Source organism: Carassius auratus, unplaced genomic scaffold (assembly GCF_003368295.1).
Source record: "Carassius auratus strain Wakin unplaced genomic scaffold, ASM336829v1 scaf_tig00217083, whole genome shotgun sequence".
In the NCBI taxonomy this organism is placed as follows: Eukaryota; Metazoa; Chordata; class Actinopteri; order Cypriniformes; family Cyprinidae; genus Carassius; species Carassius auratus.
The window spans coordinates 2,501-23,195 of record NW_020528885.1 but is presented as its reverse complement, the minus strand read 5'-3'; the positions used below and the strand labels follow the sequence as shown (position 1 = coordinate 23,195).

Sequence of the window (20,695 nt, the reverse complement as noted above, 5' to 3'; positions counted from 1 at the left end):
AAATATAAATGTTTTTATATTTTTATGAATATATTTTAATATACATATATATAAAAATTAAATGTGATATATATATATATATATATATATATATATATATATATATATATATGTGTGTATATATCTGTGAATTCTATTAAATATAAAATAATTAATCTAAAAAAATAAATCTGTGTCTTTTATTAAACATAATAATAACAACACAAAATTCTAAATATATTTATGTTTAATATAAATATTAATTTGATTATTTTTACATAATTTGTAATTTAAGTAAAATTAACAATAAAATGTATCCGTGTCTTTGGCTTTTTCCACTGCAATATAAAATGAGTTTAAGAATGCATAGATATGAATTTGGCTTCTTATTAAAAGCGTGGTATTGCATATGTGTTAGTGATATATTTGGGATTTCATATGTCATGTTTAGAGCATAGTGAAAGACTTTGCTGCCCGCTGTGGAGAAATCCTGAAAGAGGCCATGAAGTGGGCGCCGTCGGTCACCAAATCTCACCTACAGGTTTGGCCTCCCTTTCAAAATGTCTCGATTCACTATCACGATTGTCCTCTGCAATGGTTTTGAACATCATCGATGTATTTTCCCCAGGAGTACCTGAATAAGCACCAGAACTGGGTGTCAGGTCTGTCTCAGCACACGGGTCTGGCGATGGCCACCGAGAGCATCCTGCACTTCGCTGGATATAATCGACAGAGCACCAGTCTGGGGGTAAGATGAGCCGCTTCTGCTGAGACTCAGTTCATGCTGAAGGGAGATAATGACTAGTGCCTTAGTGATAATAAACAATCAGGAAGTTATGTGAGAAGAATGTTCTCTGTCAATTCAGACTAGTGTTATTTGGGGTTTATTGAATATTTTGAATTCATTTTTATTCTATTTAACTTTTTCCATTTTCATTTTAATTTCAATCAAAGTTTGTTATTTATTATTTATTATTATTTTAAATATGTCCATATAGTTTTTATTCATTTTTATTTCGAGTTTTAGTAGAATTGAATAAGTACATCTAGTTAAACTAAATGAAAGTTAGAAAATTTGCCTTGGCAACTAGCTGAAATAAAACTTCTAAGTTTATTAATTTTTTTTTATGTTAAATTTTATTGGGTTATTGTTTTTTTTTGCAATTAGCCGAAATAAAACAACTAAGTTTATTAATTTTTTTTTATGTTAAATTTTATTGGGTTATTGTTTTGCTACTAGCGGAAATAAAACAACTAAGTTTATTTTATTTTTTATGTTTTTATTTTATTGGGTTATTGTTTTTTTTTTAACTAGCCGAAATAAAACAACAAATTTTATTTTATTCTTTATTTTATTGGGTTATTTTTTGCAACTAGCGGAAATAAAACAAGTTTATTTAATTTTAATGTTTAATTTTATTGGGTTGTTGTTGTTTTTTGCAACTAGCTGAAATAAAACAACTAATTTTATTTCAGTTTTTATTTTTTATTTTATTGGGTTATTGTTTTGCTACTAGCGGAAATAAAACAACTAAGTTTTTTTATTTTTTATGTTTTTATTTTATTGGGTTATTGTTTTTTTGCAACTAGCTGAAATAAAACAGCTAAGTTTCTTTACTTTTTTATGTTAAATTTTATTGGGTTATTGTTTTGCTACTAGCGGAAATAAGACAACTAAGTTTATTTTATTTTTTATGTTTTTATTTTATTGGGTTATTGTTTTTTTTTAATTAGCCGAAATAAAACAACTAATTTTATTTTATTTTTTATTTTATTGGGTTATTTTTTGCAACTAGCTGAAATAAAACAAATAAGTTTATTTAATTTTAATGTTTAATTTTATTGGGTTATTGTTTTTTTTTTGCCACTAGCTGAAATAAAACAACTAGGTTTATTTCAGTTTTTATTTTTTATTTTATTGGGTTATTGTTTTTTTGAAAATAGCTGAAATAAAACAAATAAGTTTATAATTTTTTTTATTTTGAATTCTTGTTTTTTTTTCTTCAGCTAGCTGAAATAAAACCAGTTTAAGCTTTTAAAAGATTTAAATGTTTTATTTTAGAGTTTTATGTCTAACTGATTTTATTATTTATATCTTATTTGACTTTTTGATTTAGCATTCATTTTGTCAAGTAAAAAAAGTAATAATAATAAAAATTGTTTTTTATTTTAGTTAACAATATTGTTCCTGTTTCAGACCACTCAGCTCACAGAGAGACCAGCATGTGTGAAGAAAGACTACTCCAACTTCATGGCCTCCCTCAACCTGAGAAACCGCTATGCTGGAGAGGTAATGCTGAATAATAAAGCCGAGGCTGCTGGGGGTTTAATGAAAGAAGCTCAGACACGTGTCTCATATACAGGTAGCAGGGATGATCCATTTCTCCGAGGCCACGCGGAGCACGTCAGATCTGAACAAGCTGATGATTCGTGAGATGAATGAAGCTCTGGACGGAGGTCAGCCGGAAGCCTTCACTGAAGCCATGTTCAAAATGACTGCGCTGCTCATCAGCTCCAAAGGCATGTTACTACACTTCAAATAGATGTTCATACCATCAAGTTGCATAATGAAACACTGAATATACCACAAATCAAGTTCAGTTTTACAGTATGCTGTTGTACAGCTGCAGTCGTTAACAAAGTCAGCTGAGTTTTGTTTTTATGTTGTGTTTATTGTGTAGAATGGGATCCTCAGCTGCTGCATCGCCTCTGCTGGTCTCCATTAAAGATGTTCACCGAGAATGGCATGGAAACAGCTATTGCCTGCTGGGAATGGCTCCTGGCTGCGAGGACAGGCGTTGAAGTCCCGGTAAGATACACACATGTATATGTAGAGCTGTCATAATACCAGTATTTAGTCAATGCATACCAATACCAGTCAAATGAAATGGTCTCAAAACCCAAATAAAATGTAAGAAAAGAAATCTCAAGTCATTATTCCAGTAAACAGTCATTTATAAATAAATAAGAGCTGTAATCACATAACCAACATAATATTCAAACAGCAGGAAATAAAATAATAAATTAAAAACATACTGAAATGTATAGTAGTACTTTATAATACTACCGTATATGCAAAAATTTATTAAATTGTTTAATTATTATATATTAATTATTATCAGCTGCAACTGACAGAAATGAACACATTTAGTAAAATAGACAAGTACATCTAAAGTAGTACTTAAATACAATTGCAATTATTTACAATGTGTGTATATATATATATACAGTACAGACCAAAAGTTTGGAAATATTTTCACAATATTACTGATTTTTCTGTATTTTTGATCAAATAAATGCAGGCTTGATGAGCAGAAGAAACTTCTTTCAAAAACATTAAAAATAGTAATGTTTCCAAACTTTTGGTCTGTACTATATGTATATATATAAAATATTAGTATTATATATTTATATAATACTAATATAATAGTTTTGAATTTGATTTATTATATATTACTATATAATAAAATTAAATACACACACACACACACACACTTTATTATACAGTAATATATTGTATTGTATTGAACACCTCCAAACATTTGCACATGTAAAAGTCTAAGAATGCACACAGTGCTCTAATATTCTGTTCACGATGAAGTCTAAATCTGTGCTGTTATATTCGATGTTTCCTCATGTAACGTGCGTATCTGAGCTATGCAGGTGTTCCAGTGTTTTTGGCTAGTGTTCACTGAGTCTCTCCTCTGTTCTGGGGTCAGTTCATGCGGGAGATGGCAGGTGCGTGGCAGATGACCATCGAACTGAAGATGGGGCTGTTCTCTGACGCCCAGGTGGAGGCGGACCCCCTGGCGGCCTCCGAGGAGAGCCAACCCGTCCCCTGTCCGCCCGACGTCACGCCCCACTACACCTGGATCGAGGTTACTTCCTGTTACCCTGTTTACCCGTCATGAGTTTATCGCTGTGGATTTTTGATGAGGGTCGCTCTTGTGTAATTGCATTAATAAACCTTTCACTTCACGTTGATACAGAATCGGTCTGTTTGAGAAAAACGGTTCACAATTTGTTTTTTTGGGGGGTTTACCAAAATGTCAAACATTTTATTTATTCCATCAAGTCATTTTTTCTCTCCATTTGTCTAGTTCCTGGTCCAGCGCTTTGAGATCGCCAAGTACAGCAGTGCTGATCAGGTGGAGATTTTCGGCACTCTTCTGCAAAGGTCTCTGTGTCTCAACGTTGGCGGCCCGAAAAGCAGCCTGAACCGCCACGTGGCGGCCATTGGACCACGCTTCAGGTTAGTAAGAACACTGCACTGTAAAACTGTTTCAAATAAAGATTATTGGATTATTAAAGATTATTTCAGACTTCAGTTTGCTCCAAACATTCACAGTTCAACATAATTGGTCTGCAAAACCAGAGTGAATTTCACTGAGGCTGTCAAGAACAAGGTCTTATTTCATCCCTAAATTAAAAGAAAGAAATGTCAAATTTGTATACAACATTTTTCTTTGCTTAAGAAAAAATAAATCTTTTTTTTTTTTTTTTTTTACAAAAATTGTGCACATATTACATTTTACAAGAAAATACTATTTCAGTTTTTCTACCTCAAAATTTCAGATTTTATTTGATGCGTTACTTGCTGTGTTTTGTAATTATTTGTGAAATATACTAGCAATTTTGGAATTAAAATTGTTAGTAAATCCTAAACAAATCCAATCCTTTTTCAGTGCAGTTTATTACATTTACACTTGTTATTTGAGTAAATTTGAGATACCTTTATAGTTTTATTTTAGTATCTTTCATTTTAATTTGAATAAAAGTTTCAGTATTTTTTTTTTTGTGTGTCATTTTTATTAGTTTTTATTTCTATGTCTATATAGAGTTTATTCATTTTTATTTCAGTTTTGAAATGTGGCTCTGATTCATTTCTTTTTCAATTTTTTTTTTTATGGATTTAGTTTTCATTTTAGTTTTAGTTAATTATAATAACCCTAGGATTGAACTGTATTTCTGTGCCCTCAGGTTGTTGACTCTCGGACTTTCGCTCCTTCATTCTGACGTCGTGACCAACGCCACGATCCGTAACGTGCTGCGGGAAAAGATTTACTCCACCGCCTTCGATTATTTCAGGTACTGCTTAGATTGGAGTTTTTGATAAATGATAAATGCTTGTTGAGAGAGGAAACGATGACAAATCAAAACAAAACCGACCACAGAGCATCGTAAAATTGTTATTAATCTCTGTTTGTGTATAGTCATATTTAAATATCTGCATCAAAGTTAAGGCAATTCACACTTTACTTTGATGAAGATGTTGTTGTTTAAACTTAAATCTGTTGTTGTAGCAGTGGGACTTTAGTATCATCGATTTACAGTTACAGTTTGTTAACATTTTGAATTAGATTTTTATTTTCTGTTTTCATTTAATTGTTAGTATTTTATTTTAGTACTTTAATTTGAAGAAATTCAAATGATACATTTTTCTCTTTGGTAACTAGCTGAAAGAAAATAAGTAATATTTCAGGTTATACTTATTTTATTACAAATAATGAAAATGTTTTTTATGGTTTTACTTTCAGCTAACAATTTAATTAAAAAAAAAAACATTTTCAAGGCTTCAGGCATATAAATAGCCAAATAAAGTATGTAATGATTATCAATGGAATATTATGTTAATTATTATTATTATTTATTATGTAGTAATTATATAATAAAGTAATATTTTTCGAGAAGCATTAAGAATAATGAATAGATGAATGAGAGAGAATTTGTTAATTACTATTAAAAACTCTAAAGTAATGCATGTTAATAAGAATTAGAAATTAAAGAAAATTTAAAAAAAAATTGTTGATTTAGTTATTTTAGGTCTTTCAATTTAAACTTGGCAACTGGCTAAAATAAACTAGCTTTAAGTATATTTTATTTAATTTCTGTTAATGTTATTTTTTTTAATTACAAGTAGTGTTTGTAGTGTGTAAATATTTTATATATAAATATAAAACTTTTTTTTTTTTTTTTTTAAATACAATTTTTCTCAAATGCATGTTGTGTGTGTATTTATACCTACATAATAAAAAATACACAGTACACAAACATATATTAATGTAAACACACTTATATTTTTGAATGCGTTCCATCACGATTAATAGTTTGACAACTCTAGATAACTCTTTTGATTTGCAGTTGATTTTCATTTTTAAGTTGGCAGTCTCTGCTAAGCTACTTGATATTTTTGGCTGCTTGTGTGCTTAGTCAAATAAATGAATCATCATCATAATTTTTTTCTTCTTCTTTTTCAGCGTTGCTTCAAAGTTCCCCACTCAGGGAGACAAGCGTCTGCGCGAGGACATCAGCATCATGATCCGCTTCTACGCCAGCATCCTCTCCGATAAGAAGTACCTAGCTGCTAGTCAGCTCGTGCCACCTGGTGAGCTTGGCGCCAATCCCCCTCAAAGCTCCCAATCTGCTGGGATTTTCGGATCGCTTATCGTTTCCAGCACTTCTCCGCTATCGATATTAAGTAAGCTTCTCTTGCTACGACTGTGCGACTACAGTGCAGCAGGAGCATGTTTATGCGGTTCAAATTTGCATGGCTGCAAATTTGAAACCTGTACTAAAAATGCACGGTAATCATCTAGACGGCCGGATTTATCAATTTGTCGCCAAGCGCAGATTGACAAATGCGTCCGTCCCGTCTCTCCCCGCCTCACCATCCTTCTCTCTCCATTATAGAAACATGACCTCATCAGAACATTAGCGCCCTCTCTCATGTAAAATGCATGATCATTTCAATTTCAGAGGACTAATTGAGACTTCATTCGTCCCTTAAAGCCTCTCCATCGTGTGATGTGCTACATCGCCAGACAGCTCCACAAATCAGTTGCTTCGCTTGGTATTTACTCGTCGACTATCATTTGCAGGCTTGACTTCTTCAGATGCTGTGTGTTAATAATTCATTAAAGCTGATGGGAAAGGGAAAGGAGAAAAAGTGCTGGAATGATGGGACAAAATTTGGAAATGGGGTAAAAGAAGAATATTAATTTAAAAAATAATGAGTGAATCTCACGGCATCTGTCAGGAAACATGTTATGTCTCACCCCTAAATCAGATTTTAGATTAAATTGAATATTATTTGAAAGTGCTCCGTTTTTACACAACAAGAAATTAATTGTTTTTCAAAAAAAAAAAATATTATTTTTAGATCTTTTCCACTAATTAATTAATATCTAAAAATGCATTATTTTTTCCACACATTTCCAAAAAAATGTTTTAGAAAAAAATTATTTTATGTGCAATAAATATGATACATAAATAGAAAAATAGGACATAATATATATTTAATGAGATTAAAAAAAAATAATAATTCTGACAGTTTTGCACATTTTCTGACACATTATTAAAATAATTAATTAAATTAATTATTAATGTGCACATAATATAAAATACACATGATAAACATAAATGGAGATAATTGTATATTATGTATTATTTTATATTAATTGCACTTTTCATGCGCGTTAAGAAATTTATTGTATTTTTAAAGTCTAAAATCTGGAATAATTATCAATGGAATAATATTGAATGAAAATATTAGAAGCGTTAATGTAAGAAAAATGAGAATTACTAAAGAAACTCAAAAGTTACGTATTACAGTAATACAAATTTTGTTAGTTGAACGTGGAAACATCATGAAAATGTCACAATGCAATAAAAATATTTATTATAAATAAATTGCATTTTCTTTATGCGTATGCCTTTTTTTGGGGGGGGGGGGGTAAATTATGATCTTCACACACTCTTCATGAGATTCACTCTAATAGTGTAGGTAACAGAGAGAAGAGAATTAAATTCTCCTAAATCCTTAATTTAACAGCGTTTCCTCTCACAGACAACCAGGACCCGTCCATGAACAGTTTGTCGGTGATGAACGCCGCCGACCCGAGGAACAACATGGACATGACCATGGGTTCCCGTCAGCAGAGCGCTCAGGGCTGGATCAACACCTACCCCCTGTCCAGCGGGATGTCCACCACCTCCAAGAAATCAGGTGTCACCCAAACACACAACAGCCGATTGAGCCGGATTGGTTTTAATGGTTTAATCTGTTCGGCCAATGTGCATCTGCTTGTGCAGTGATCTCCTGATGGTTAAGAGTCAGCTCTGCATTAACTGAGCTATGAATGCTTTCTGAGCTGCTGGAAATCAGCTGGTGGCTGCGGTGTCACTATTACTTGTTTTTTAATAAGTAAACCATTGTAGTCAGTAAAAAAAAAAAGGTGTTTATTTATGTATTCAAATAGTCTGTTATATATATATATATATATATATATATATATATATATATATATATATGTGTGCATGTGTGTAATTCATATATATTATTAGAATATATAAATGTATAATAATAATATATAAATAAGGGTTTTAAGTTATATATGTTATAGTGTTTTAACTTTTTTATTACATTTGTGTAATTTAAAAAAAGAAAAAGAGAAAAGAAAAATATTTCAGAGCAGACATAACTAGAAAATGAATATTATTTAAAATTAAAATTACTTGTACAGTGACATCAGATTTTGGTTGTTCTGTTTATCAGGGGAAAAAAGTTGTCATATTTTGAAGTCATAGCTAGAGTTATTATATTTAACTGAAACTAAAACCATAAAAATATTTGTGTTACTTGAAATTAAGTTCACATAAAATATTAAAATTGATATTATTTCACCTCATTGCCAAGCAATATTTCCTATTTTTAATTTGTTGTAAAAGATTATGTGCTAAAAAAAAGTAATACATTTTTTATTATTATTTTTTTCATTATTATTATTATTATTGAATTTAAGAAAAAAAAAAGACAAAAGCAGTATTTTTTTATTAAAATTAATTAAATTAAATTTGAAATGAAAAACATAAAAGTAAAAACTATTTCAAGACAGTGAAATACTATAATCGGACCCCAATGATCCAAGAATAGCACTGTTGACGATGTAGAAGCAGCTCTGCTTGTTGTCCAGCTGTTACATAAGCACCTCTAGTGTCTCACAGGTGTCCTGTCTCTGTCCAGCATGTTTAATGTTTATCTTCATGTACTTGTGTTTTCTCTCACATAGGCATGTCCAAAAAGAGCAACCGAGGCACGCAGCTGCACAAGTACTACATGAAGCGCAGGACGTTACTCTTGGCCTTACTGGTAGGGAGGCTTTCTCCCCAGCCTGGTTCCTGTGAAACCAATGCACTTCTGTGTTTTGAGCATCTCTGTGCTTTCTTTGCAGGCCAGTGAGATCGAGCGACTGACCACTTGGTACAACCCGCTATCAACGCAGGAGCTGGCCATCGCCACAGAGCAGTCGGTAGAGACCAGCATCTCCAACTGGAGATCCAAATACATCAACCTGAGTGAGAAACAGTGGAAGGACAACGTCAACTTGGCCTGGAGTATCGCTCCGTATCTGGCCATGCAGCTGCCAGCGAGGTACACCAATAATGAGACTGAAGCTCTGTGCCAAACTCTAGTTAGCTGTCGACCTTACAGCAGTTTTAAGGCATGTATCTTTTATCAGTTCTAGAATCTACTGTGTCAAGTCAAGGGAAAAAAATCTTTGAACTCACTGACAATTTGAGTTGATTTGAAATCAAAAATATATATATATATATTTTTTTTTTTCAGTGACATTTTTTGATGACAACAATGCACATCCACCCCCCCCAAAAAAACAAAAAAAACTTCTTACTCTAATGTGGAAAAATATTATTTACATATTTACACATCAAGACATTTTTTTTTTTTTTTTTATAATTTAAAATGTTTTCCTAGCACCTTTTTAGCAGTGACTTTTTTTAATGTCAATTAAGTACATTTTCACAAAAGTTCAGAAAACAAAACTCTTTCTCTAATATGAAAAACAATTATTATATTATATTATATATCAAAAATGCACTTATATTTTTATCCAAAGGAATTTCCAAACATTATTTATACAGAAATAAATATACACAGCACACATATATACACTATGTAAACAAAAACTTTTATTTTGGATGTGATTAATCGCGATTAATCTTTGCCCGGCACTAATTATTTTAATTAAAAGAATACAATGCGTCAGACAATTTGACTTGAATAACTGAAACCTATTTTAACCAATCTGGCTTGTTTAGTTATTTATTTATTCAAATGTGCACTGACATTATCATTATTTATCATTTATTATTACTGATATTTATTAAAATTTTCACTGACATAATGATTTTTTTTTTTTTATATCTTTTCCACTCTTAATAAGATAAAGACTTCAATTGTATCAATAAGACAAATCAAATCTGGAATAATAATCAATGCAATATTATGCTATTGAAAATGTAATTAGATAATGCTAATATTATTTGTGTGTTTATGAATGCATGTTTGTTTATTTGAGTGCAGCACCAGTTGATCAGTTTCACTCCAGTTTTGAGGTTTTGGTAGAAAGCTCATGTTTTGGTGGCCTCTTTTCTTCTTTTGTAGGTTCAAAAATGCAGACGCCATCGTGGCGGAAGTGACTCGTCTGGTTCGACTGGATCCTGGTGCGGTCAGCGATGTGCCAGAGGCAGTTAAGGTTAGAGCCACCGTTCTGCCACAACAGGACATTATGTGTTCTGCTGCGTGTTAAAACTGTTGCTTATGTTTTTTTCCCATAGTTCCTGGTGACGTGGCACACCATTGATGCTGATTCTCCAGAGCTGAGCCACATCCTGTGCTGGGCTCCTGCAGATCCTCCCACCGGCCTCTCGTACTTCTCCAGCATGTACCCTCCTCATCCGCTCACCGCTCAGTATGGAGTCAAAGTCCTGCGCTCCTTCCCTCCTGTACGTACCAGCAGCCTGGAGACCAGCTCTTTCTTAGCCCCCAGACATTACTGTATTTTTCGGATTATAAGTCGCACCTAAGTATAAGTCGCATCAGTCCAAAAATACGTCATGACGAGGAAAAAAACATATATAAGTCGCACTGGAGTATAGGTCGCATTTATTTAGAACCAAGAGAAAACATTACCGTCTACAGCCACGAGAGGGCGCTCTATGTCTTCAGTGTAGACTACAGGAGAACTGAGCAGCATAGAGCGCCCTCTAGCGGCTGGAGATGGTAATGTTTTCTCTTGGTTCATGTCTCTTGGTTCTTGTCAAATTAATTTTGATAAATAAGTCGCACCTGACTATAAGTCGCAGGACCAGCCAAACTATGAAAAAAAGTGCGACTTCTAGTCCGGAAAATAGGGTAATTGACTGCTGCACTGTCAAAACTGTTCACTTTCAAACCTATTCATTTACATCAATTTAATTAAATATTTTAATATGTATATGACTATTTAAAATTAAGTTTATAATGATAGAAATTAATAAAAAATAGTGTTATAAATTATTAACATAATTAAATTCCATATGTTTCAAAAACAAAATGTTCATTATTGTTTACATGTTTTATTACCGGTGACTTCTCCTGTCATCTGTGATTAGTTTCTTTTTTATCTATAAATATTTTAGGGCTTTAAATAAGTAGAAAAAAGTGATTTTATTATAACATTTGTATATTCGTAATGTTGATCCCCATGGCTTTTTCAGGTCTAGAAATCACAATTTTAAAATGGCTATTAATTTTTTAATCAAACATTTTAGAGTTTGACACAAAAGTCCTTGACTTACTATTAATTCCCGTGACTTCTCAATGTCCAGAAATCACATGATTCAAATTCAGTTTCTGTACTATGCTTGATATAACTAGAAAAAAACATTCATTATAAACATTTCCTTGACTTTTACAAATATTTTAAATATTAATTCCCATGCTTTTAAAATTTCCTCATTTGAGCAATTAACTTGCTGTTGATCAATATCAGATATTTGACAGCATTTATGCCTTTATCTACAGTTTCCATTGATGTAATTAGACCTTGACACTTGTGTGAAACACAAAAGGAGATGTTCTGAAGGGTGATTCAAAAGGTTTTAACCCCGTTTCATTCCTTGTGTGAGGAACAGATTAAGGTCTGTCCATTATGTTTCTGTGATTTCTCACTTGCCATTCTTTTACAGGACGCGATTTTGTTTTACATTCCTCAAATCGTTCAGTCGCTGCGGTATGACAAGGTGAGGAAGAGTTCTTCTTAACACAACAGTGGTTTGCTCTGACTCTCACAGCCCTGCGCTGCTGCCTGCTCCTAACATCTTTTGCGTGCGTTTTTTTTGACAGATGGGTTACGTGCGAGAGTACATCCTGTGGGCCGCACAGAAGTCCCAGCTCCTCGCTCATCAGTTCATATGGAACATGAAGACCAACATCTTTCTGGACGAGGAAGGCCAACAGAAAGATCGTACGTGACCTGCTGTCGAGTTCAGACAGAACGTGTCCCGTTACTCGCTGTAGTTCAATTAGTCAAATTACTCCCAGATAACACACACTTTTGTTTATATGTTTGAAGTCAGTACGATTTTTTTTTACTTATTAGAAATTATGACTTTTATACATAAGGGATGCATCAGATTGATCAAAAGTGACAGTAAAGACATTTCCATTTCAAAGGAATTCTGTTCTTTTGAACTTTTTATTCAATGATTTACACAAAAATCGTAGTTGCCCATTTTAAGGATTTTTTTTTTTACATTTTCACAACAAACACATTTTCGCCTAAAAGCTGAAAATATGGAAAAATATACAAAAATGTGAAAAAAATAATAATTAATTAAATAAAAAAAAATTATATATATATATATATATATATATATATATATATATATATATATATATATAAATAAATAAAATAAAATATTACATAAAAATAAATGCTTTATATATATTATATATATATATATATATATATATATATATATATATATATATATATATATTTTATCTTACTGTTCCCAAATGTTTGAATAATAGTGCATAATTTACTAATAAGAGTCTGGGATTATTGTGTACGATGGAAACATGAACATGGACACCTGTGCTGATGCGCTTTAGAAATCAAAAGTGGCTCTCTTCCTCTTCCAGTTCATGAAACATTAATGGTTTCGAATGAACTGAGATGTCACTGCCTGATGTCCAGATTAATAGGAGCTGATAGTTGATGTGTTGTTGTGCTTCAGCGGACATCGGTGAGCTTCTGGAGCAGATGGTGGAGGAGATCACACACTCTCTGTCAGGTCCAGCTAAAGACTTCTACCAGCGCGAGTTTGACTTCTTCAACAAGATCACCAACGTCTCCGCCATTATCAAGTATGTGCAATGCCATTCCCACCACATTTGAGCTCTCTTTCAAACCCTAGTGAACTGCCTCACCTTTCTAGGCAGCATCCCGACTGAAAGGGAACGATTAGAAACATCATCAGTCATTCACTGATTTCATGCCGGTTTATTCTTGGATTGTGCTACACCTGAAGGATGTATAGGATGGTGCCTTCAAATATAGAGTTGATGAAAAGCTACTAATTAATTAAACCAGAAGAATGTCATATTAAACTCACTTAAAATTCTCAAATAAAACAATTTTTTTTTTTTTTTTTGTTTACCTGCGTGTCATGAATTTTGTCATTAGGTTTTTTTTAAATATTATTTTGCTCATAAATATAAATTTCAATGCCAAAGAATATTTTTATAAATAGAGCTTGACATAACTAGAAAAAAAATTAAATTAATTAATTTTTGAATAATTAACAAAGATTTTCTAGACTTTTCTAGGTCTAGAAATCACACTTTTAAAATGTTTTTATTATTAATATTAGAATTTTTTTTTTTTTTCAACAGTGATGCATTAAATTGAAAAAGACGCAAAATTAATCAAAATTAAACACTATAAAAATATTTTTTACATTTATAAATGTAATACATAATAAATACATTTTTATATGCATATTTCATATGAATATATTTTTTTATATTAGTATTTTATATGATTTTTTTTTAATTTACCTGCATATCTTGTGATCATTAACCAAGAGCTGTTGTATATTAGTGCCTCTACTATTGTACTTGTTATAAACATTGATTATTTGGGAAGATTTGACAAATTTAATGTAAAAAATTAGGATGAAATAAAATGTTTTTTGCAGTGCAGCAAGACAGATTTTAATGTTTTAGAAGCTCTATGCACAGAATCTTATGTTAGAGCTTAATGTAAATGGGTGAATTTCATGAAACCTGTCATATTATGCCACAATATTAAGAAACAATTAATTAGAAAAGACAAGAACATTAAGCTCTTTTGCATTGTGTGCAAAAATATTTCATGTTAAAAGAGTAAATCTCCTGAAACCTGCAGTGTCCTGGTCATATTTCACCACAAAATTAAGAAAAAGAAATCAGAAAGTACATGTTTGCAGGAAAATTAAGCTTTTAAGAGGTTTTGCATTAATTTGGCAAAAATATTGAATCACATGAAACCTGTCTAGTCTGAATCATAATTTGAAAGTCATATACACCTAGGATGGTTTGAGGGTGAGTAAATCATGCCCAATTCTTATTTTTGTGAGTACTATCCCTTTTTAAATAAAAAAGTCAATGTATTATAGTATTTCTTTTTGAAGTCCTTTGAAGTGTTGGGAGATATTCTTGATTTTCTCTGTGCAAAATATACATTGAATGCACTTGAAGTAAAGTGAGTATAAAAAGCACGCTGTTCTTGTTTCCAGGCCTGTTCCTAAAGGAGAGGAGAGGAAGAGAGCGTGTCTGAAGGCGCTGTCCGAAATCAAAGTTCAGCCGGGTCAGACATCCGTCAATTTAAAACAAATTTGTGATGAGAGTAATTGTGCTCTAAAAATATTACTTGGGTATTTGTGTCATTTCTGTTTTCTGTTTATGACTTTTCTAATGCTGTAATCAGGATGTTATTTGCCAAGTAATCCGGAAGCTATCGTTCTGGATATCGACTACAAGTCAGGGACACCGATGCAGAGGTATCGCAAAAGCTGTTCACATGCGTTCTCTTCACTTGTGATTTATGAGCTCATTAACATCAGCTTGTTTTTTCAGCGCTGCTAAAGCTCCTTATTTGGCCAAATTCAAAGTGAAGAGGTGTGGAGTTAGCGAGCTTGAAAAAGAGGGTGAGTCGCACAGGACCTGGACCTCGCAGCGCTTGCAGTGTACATGCAGTTTCTGAGAGATCTGTGTGTGTGTGTGTGTGTGTGTGTGTCTGCAGGTCTGCGCTCTCCGTCAGACTCTCAGGATGAAGGTGATGAGAATCCAGAGACGGCTCAAAAGGTCTGCTGGCAGGCGGCCATCTTTAAAGTGGGCGATGATTGCAGACAGGTCAGTATCATGGGAAACATCCCTAATCATGTAAAGGAGAAATCAAAGAAAGAAATGTGAATTCAGCATTTTTTTTTTCAAAATCATAAGATTTTCATAAAAAAAAAAAAAAAAAATATATATATATATATATATATATATATATATATATATATATATAAAATAATTATAAGAGAGCCTACAATCAAAACCTCAGTTTTACTCAGTTTTAGTGCTTTGTCCAGTGAACAGGTTTTATCTAAGCTCACAGGAAGGTAAAACTGGAGATCGTCTGCATAAAAGTGATATGAAATGCTATACTTCTGAAAAATAGCGCTTAGAGGAAGCATGTAAAGAGAAAACAGCAACAGTCCCAAAATCGACCCCTGAGGGACACCAAAATTCTCCAAAAGTCTCCAAAATTCACAGCAACTGTCCTGTCTCTTAAATATGATGCAAACCACTGTAGAGCTATACCCTGGACACCAACCCAACACTCATATATATATATATATATATATATATATATATATATACTCACACACACACACACACACACAGGCACATATGTTTTACAAGAAAAAATATATGTAATTTTTCAAACCCAAGATTTTGCACATTGACACAATTTTCATTAAAATATATATATATATATATATATATATATATATATATATATATATATATATATATATATATATATATATATATATATATATATTTGAAAAGAACAAATTTATATATATATATATATATGTGTGTGTGTGTGTGTGTGTGTGTGTGTGTGTGTTAAAAATGAAATGTAAATATAATTATCATTTTAAAATATAATATTTGGAGGATCTGTTGATTATATTACAGTTTTCAGTGTAAACGTAAAAAATTTGATGGGAAATTCTCATATATAAATTAAAATCAATGTATGCATTTAGCAGACGCTTTTAAGCAGAGTGCATTTTCAGGCTAACATTTTTTACCTAACACACACACACACACATAAATATATATATTGCTGAATTGTCATGAAAAGGTGGATTTAATTTGACCTTGCTGTGTTTTGAGTTAATATTCAGTCTTTCTCTGGTCTCAGGACATGCTTGCGCTCCAGATCATCGGTCTCTTCAAGAACATCTTCCAGCTGGTGGGTCTGGATCTGTTCGTGTTCCCGTACCGTGTGGTGGCCACCGCTCCTGGAGTGAGTCTCGCTCCAGCTTCCTGTCAGACGTCGTGCTCCTGACCCGCTGGAGCTCTGCTGACATTGGTTTCCTGTCTGCTTCTTTCAGTGTGGCGTGATTGAATGTATTCCGGACTGTAAGTCCCGCGATCAGCTCGGCCGGCAGACTGACTTTGGCATGTACGACTACTTCAGGAACCAGTACGGGGACGAGTCCACGCTGGCCTTCCAGAAGGTGACAGACACTTGCTTCAGTACATTTCAGAGATTAGATAGTATTGGTTTTTGTACAGAAAGCTGACGTGTGTATTGAATTGCTTCTGCAGCTCTGATCATTTAATTCTTATGCGTCTTCTCTCTGTAACCTCTCTCTTTCTCTCGAAGGCTCGCTATAACTTCATCCGCAGTATGGCTGCATACAGTCTGCTGCTCTTCCTGCTACAAATCAAAGACCGACACAATGGTAACATCATGCTGGACAGCAAAGGCCATCTCATCCACATCGGTGAGTCAGGATCAACTTAAAGATGCCACATTCTTTAGGAGCATTTTATATCCACCTATAATGTCACTCATGGTTTCTTGCAACATAATTTAGACTGTTTTCCTCCCTTTTGTCTTGCATTTTATTCAAACAGGCTGTTTTTGCGACTGTACATTTAAAATATGCAAATTACCTCTTATGATTGGCTATTCAAAAGTGTCATACAATAAATGTAAAATATAAAATAGAAATATGTTTCTATTCTGTTTTGTTTTTTATTTATATTCTGAATAAGGTTTCTTTTTTATACTTTTAGATTTTATTTTAATTTTAGTTAATTTTTTACTAATTTGTTATGTGCTTCTGCTATTTGTTTTTCCTTTTTAAATATTACTTTTTTTTAGGTTTTATTAATTTATTTTTTATTTTGGTTTCATTACAGTTTTAGCTTTTATTTAAATCCAATTTGTCTTTTTTGTTTGTTTGTTTTTGCTTCACCTTAATTTGATTTCTGTTAGTTGCCAAGGCAGCATTTTTAATTTTTGTTTAGTTTTTATTTATCATCTAACATTGATATTTTATTTTAAGGTAGAGACACTAAACTTGGTAACCACTACATACATACAAGTTTTTACATCATACAAGGAACATTTTCATCGTATAATGCCTTAATTATCCCATTATCCCAACTTTTTTATTATTGAATGAAATTGTTATTATTTTTTTATTAGATAAACTAACACTAAATCTGAAACAAGGATGAATTGACTGCCTGCTTGTGTCCCGTAGACTTCGGCTTCATGTTCGAGAGCTCTCCGGGGGGTAATCTGGGCTGGGAGCCCGACATCAAGCTGACCGATGAGATGGTGATGATCATGGGCGGCAAGATGGAGGCCACACCCTTTAAATGGTTCATGGAGATGTGTGTGCGCGGATACCTGGCCGTAAGGTGAGACGGCCGCGCTTCAATAATGCAGCATCCTCTGAGATGATTGATCAGGTCAGATGTGAGGATAGAAGGGTGTCTGGGAAGGATTCTGGCTGTCCTCTGTGGCCAAACTCTGTCCCCTGCAAACCACCCCAATATTTTCTGATTGCAAAAGTATATTATTATAAAATAGAATTAGAACTAAAACTGAAACCGTAAAACATTTCCGTTAAATAAAATAAAAAGTATAGAAATAAAATATAAAGAAAACCTTAATTTGACTTCTTCAAATTTCACGTTTCAAATTTGATGCACTAAAATAACTAAAAATGAAACTGCAAATATACCAAAAAAAATAATAAAAAAAGACAATCACAACAATAATACTAAATCAAAAACCAGTGTCATTAAAATATCAGTGAGATGCTACTAGTTTTTATTTTTTGAATTATTTTTTGTTTTTAAAATAAAAAATGTGTGTGTGTGTATATATATATATATATATATATATATATATATATATATATATATATATATATATATATATATATATATATATATATATATATATATAAACATATAATTTTGATTACTTATACTGTATTATAGTTTTTAAAAATATATTATTTAAATATTTTTGTAAGATTCAGAAATTAATTCTCAGTATTTAAATAATAACTATAATAGCATCTCGTTAATAAAATGATAACACTGGTTTTCTGTCAGTAGCTTGTTTATAATCTGCAGCCCTCCGTTGTGTGTTTGAATTGTTTCTCTCAGGCCGTACATGGATGCTGTGGTATCTCTGGTGACATTAATGCTGGACACAGGGCTGCCGTGCTTCAGAGGACAGACTATCAAACTCCTCAAGTACGTGACTGCATATTAAATCATAATTGAATAGGTTTGGATGACGATAATAACCTTGCTGTAATGTGTTCGGCAGGCAAAGGTTCAACCCCAACATGAGCGAGAAGGAAGCCGCGGCCTTCATGATTAAAGTCATCGAGCGCTGCTTCCTCAGTAGCAGGTAACAAGCATCGCCTTGTCACGTTATAATCAAAGAAAGTGTGTTATTGTGAACGTTTCTGATGAAACTGTGTTTCTCTGATACAGGAGCAAAACCTACGACATGCTGCAGTACTACCAGAACCAGATCCCGTACTGAGACTGGACCCACGTCATTATCAGTCTATTACAATCCTTTACGACGAGCACTTTATAGATGGGAATACATCACCTGCTCTGATTGGCCCTGATCCAGACGTGTCACTTCCTGTCCGGCTGCCTCAGGGCCTCTCTCTAGTGATCCGCTGTAGTCCAAAAGCTGCATGTTTTTCCTCTGATCTCCCTTTAAGGCATCTGCCGTGACGGTTTGTGTGTGAATCTTGACATTCCTATTGAGAAATACATCCTTTAACTCTACTTGAATCTCTGGGTTCAGTCGCGTCTCCCAGGAAGCCATTTCTAAGACTCTGGCACAGATTGCACTGTAGATTACGTGCCGTCAGCAAATGACCTGTGCTATGCAATACATCAGTGTTTGTATGTTGTATCTCGTCCGTATGTCGTGTTTGGCACTGAAGGGGGTGAATCTCATGAAAGCTGTCAAGTATGGTTGAAAAGGAAAATTGTCTATTTTTAGGACTGTTCGATTTTTTTGCATTTTGACTGTGCATAGCACATTTATTCTTTATATTTTTTATTTTAAACATAAATTTCACTACTTCGTATTTATATATCGTGGTGGTATTTTTTTGTACTGCCTTTAATTTGTTGATTTAAATAAAAGAAAATGATATTACTATGATATAGCAAAAATTACTGTATTACATAAAAAGTACACCGTCTAGTTGCATTACAGTAAAACTGCTTGCTTGAATAGAATAATGCTAATAATACAAATACAAAATAATGCAAGATGCAACGTTCCTAAATAGTTTTCTTTTGCATTATGACATTGTGCACAGCACATTTTAAAACTAAATTTCACATTAATGTAATGCAAAATGTCACTAATATTTTTACATCATTTACTGCCTGAATGATTATTACTATTTAATAAAAAAAATTCCAGCATTATTTTTTATTATAATACAATTTAAAAAAAAACTGTTACACAGAGTAAAGAAAATTACACAAAAAACTAGTACACCGTCTGAATATATTAATTAGAACTGTGGGAATATTGTCAAAAATAATGCATATGATACTAATAAAAAATTATATAAAATATCTTAATGCTCCTCAAAATGACGTACATAGCATTTTCACATTAATGCAATGCAAAATGTCACTAATATGTTTATATTCTGCCTTTAATTTGAGTTTACTAAAATTAAGTAAAAATATAGCATTTTTTCAGTATAATACAACAACAACAAAAATACTGTTACACTATGAATACTGATTGAAAGTATGAGAATTAGATTTTTTTTGGGGGGGGGCAGTGTGCACATTGAGCATTTTAACAAGTTTGTCTATGTAATTATTATATTGCAACAAAAACAACCCTGTTACACAAAGTAATAAAATCTAAAATCTGAGCATTACATGCATTACACTAATGAGAATTTTGGGGGAAATGTTTGCTTGGACAGAATTATGCAAATAATAATAATAAAAAAAGCAAAGTATTTTAATGCTCCTGAAAATAGGCTTCGTTTAGATTTTTGGATGAATTGTGAGCAGGATGTGTTTTCGTGAGATTCACTCAGATGCCGTTTGTCTGTTTAACTCCTAACAGGAATCTTCAACCCAAAAAGACGATGTATTTTACTGACTTAACAGAATATCTGGTGTCGTTCTGCATGTGTTTCTAAAACCATTGTAGATGTAATTCCATAGCGGACGATATAGGGCCTTGGGAGTATTATCTTCATTAGACAAATTTGCTGTATAGTTGCTGTTCTT

The 20,695-nt window shown here is 32.6% G+C and overlaps 1 protein-coding gene across 2 annotated transcripts in view; it reads left to right on the top strand.

The window, feature by feature from the left end:
* The window catches only part of LOC113099901 (phosphatidylinositol 4-kinase alpha-like), a 39,817-nt gene that overhangs the window by 18,635 nt on the left and 487 nt on the right, over nucleotides 1–20,695 (top strand). Inside the window, exons 28-55 of one of the 2 annotated variants that reach the window (XM_026264808.1) lie at nucleotides 431–520; nucleotides 608–727; nucleotides 2,177–2,269; nucleotides 2,343–2,499; nucleotides 2,661–2,788; nucleotides 3,699–3,857; nucleotides 4,080–4,231; nucleotides 4,960–5,067; nucleotides 6,237–6,457; nucleotides 7,826–7,984; nucleotides 9,048–9,127; nucleotides 9,210–9,409; nucleotides 10,442–10,532; nucleotides 10,615–10,782; nucleotides 12,007–12,060; nucleotides 12,164–12,284; nucleotides 13,060–13,189; nucleotides 14,602–14,672; nucleotides 14,793–14,865; nucleotides 14,942–15,012; nucleotides 15,108–15,217; nucleotides 16,287–16,391; nucleotides 16,480–16,605; nucleotides 16,755–16,875; nucleotides 17,644–17,803; nucleotides 18,563–18,652; nucleotides 18,729–18,812; nucleotides 18,899–20,695. The exon at nucleotides 18,899–20,695 is cut by the window's right edge and continues 487 nt beyond it. In XM_026264808.1, coding sequence (XP_026120593.1) covers nucleotides 431–520; nucleotides 608–727; nucleotides 2,177–2,269; nucleotides 2,343–2,499; nucleotides 2,661–2,788; nucleotides 3,699–3,857; nucleotides 4,080–4,231; nucleotides 4,960–5,067; nucleotides 6,237–6,457; nucleotides 7,826–7,984; nucleotides 9,048–9,127; nucleotides 9,210–9,409; nucleotides 10,442–10,532; nucleotides 10,615–10,782; nucleotides 12,007–12,060; nucleotides 12,164–12,284; nucleotides 13,060–13,189; nucleotides 14,602–14,672; nucleotides 14,793–14,865; nucleotides 14,942–15,012; nucleotides 15,108–15,217; nucleotides 16,287–16,391; nucleotides 16,480–16,605; nucleotides 16,755–16,875; nucleotides 17,644–17,803; nucleotides 18,563–18,652; nucleotides 18,729–18,812; nucleotides 18,899–18,950 — 3,294 coding nt within the window. In that variant the 3' untranslated portion in view covers nucleotides 18,951–20,695. The remainder of the gene's footprint in view (nucleotides 1–430; nucleotides 521–607; nucleotides 728–2,176; nucleotides 2,270–2,342; nucleotides 2,500–2,660; nucleotides 2,789–3,698; nucleotides 3,858–4,079; nucleotides 4,232–4,959; nucleotides 5,068–6,236; nucleotides 6,458–7,825; nucleotides 7,985–9,047; nucleotides 9,128–9,209; nucleotides 9,410–10,441; nucleotides 10,533–10,614; nucleotides 10,783–12,006; nucleotides 12,061–12,163; nucleotides 12,285–13,059; nucleotides 13,190–14,601; nucleotides 14,673–14,792; nucleotides 14,866–14,941; nucleotides 15,013–15,107; nucleotides 15,218–16,286; nucleotides 16,392–16,479; nucleotides 16,606–16,754; nucleotides 16,876–17,643; nucleotides 17,804–18,562; nucleotides 18,653–18,728; nucleotides 18,813–18,898) is intronic. The other variant, XM_026264809.1, reaches the window with a different exon arrangement.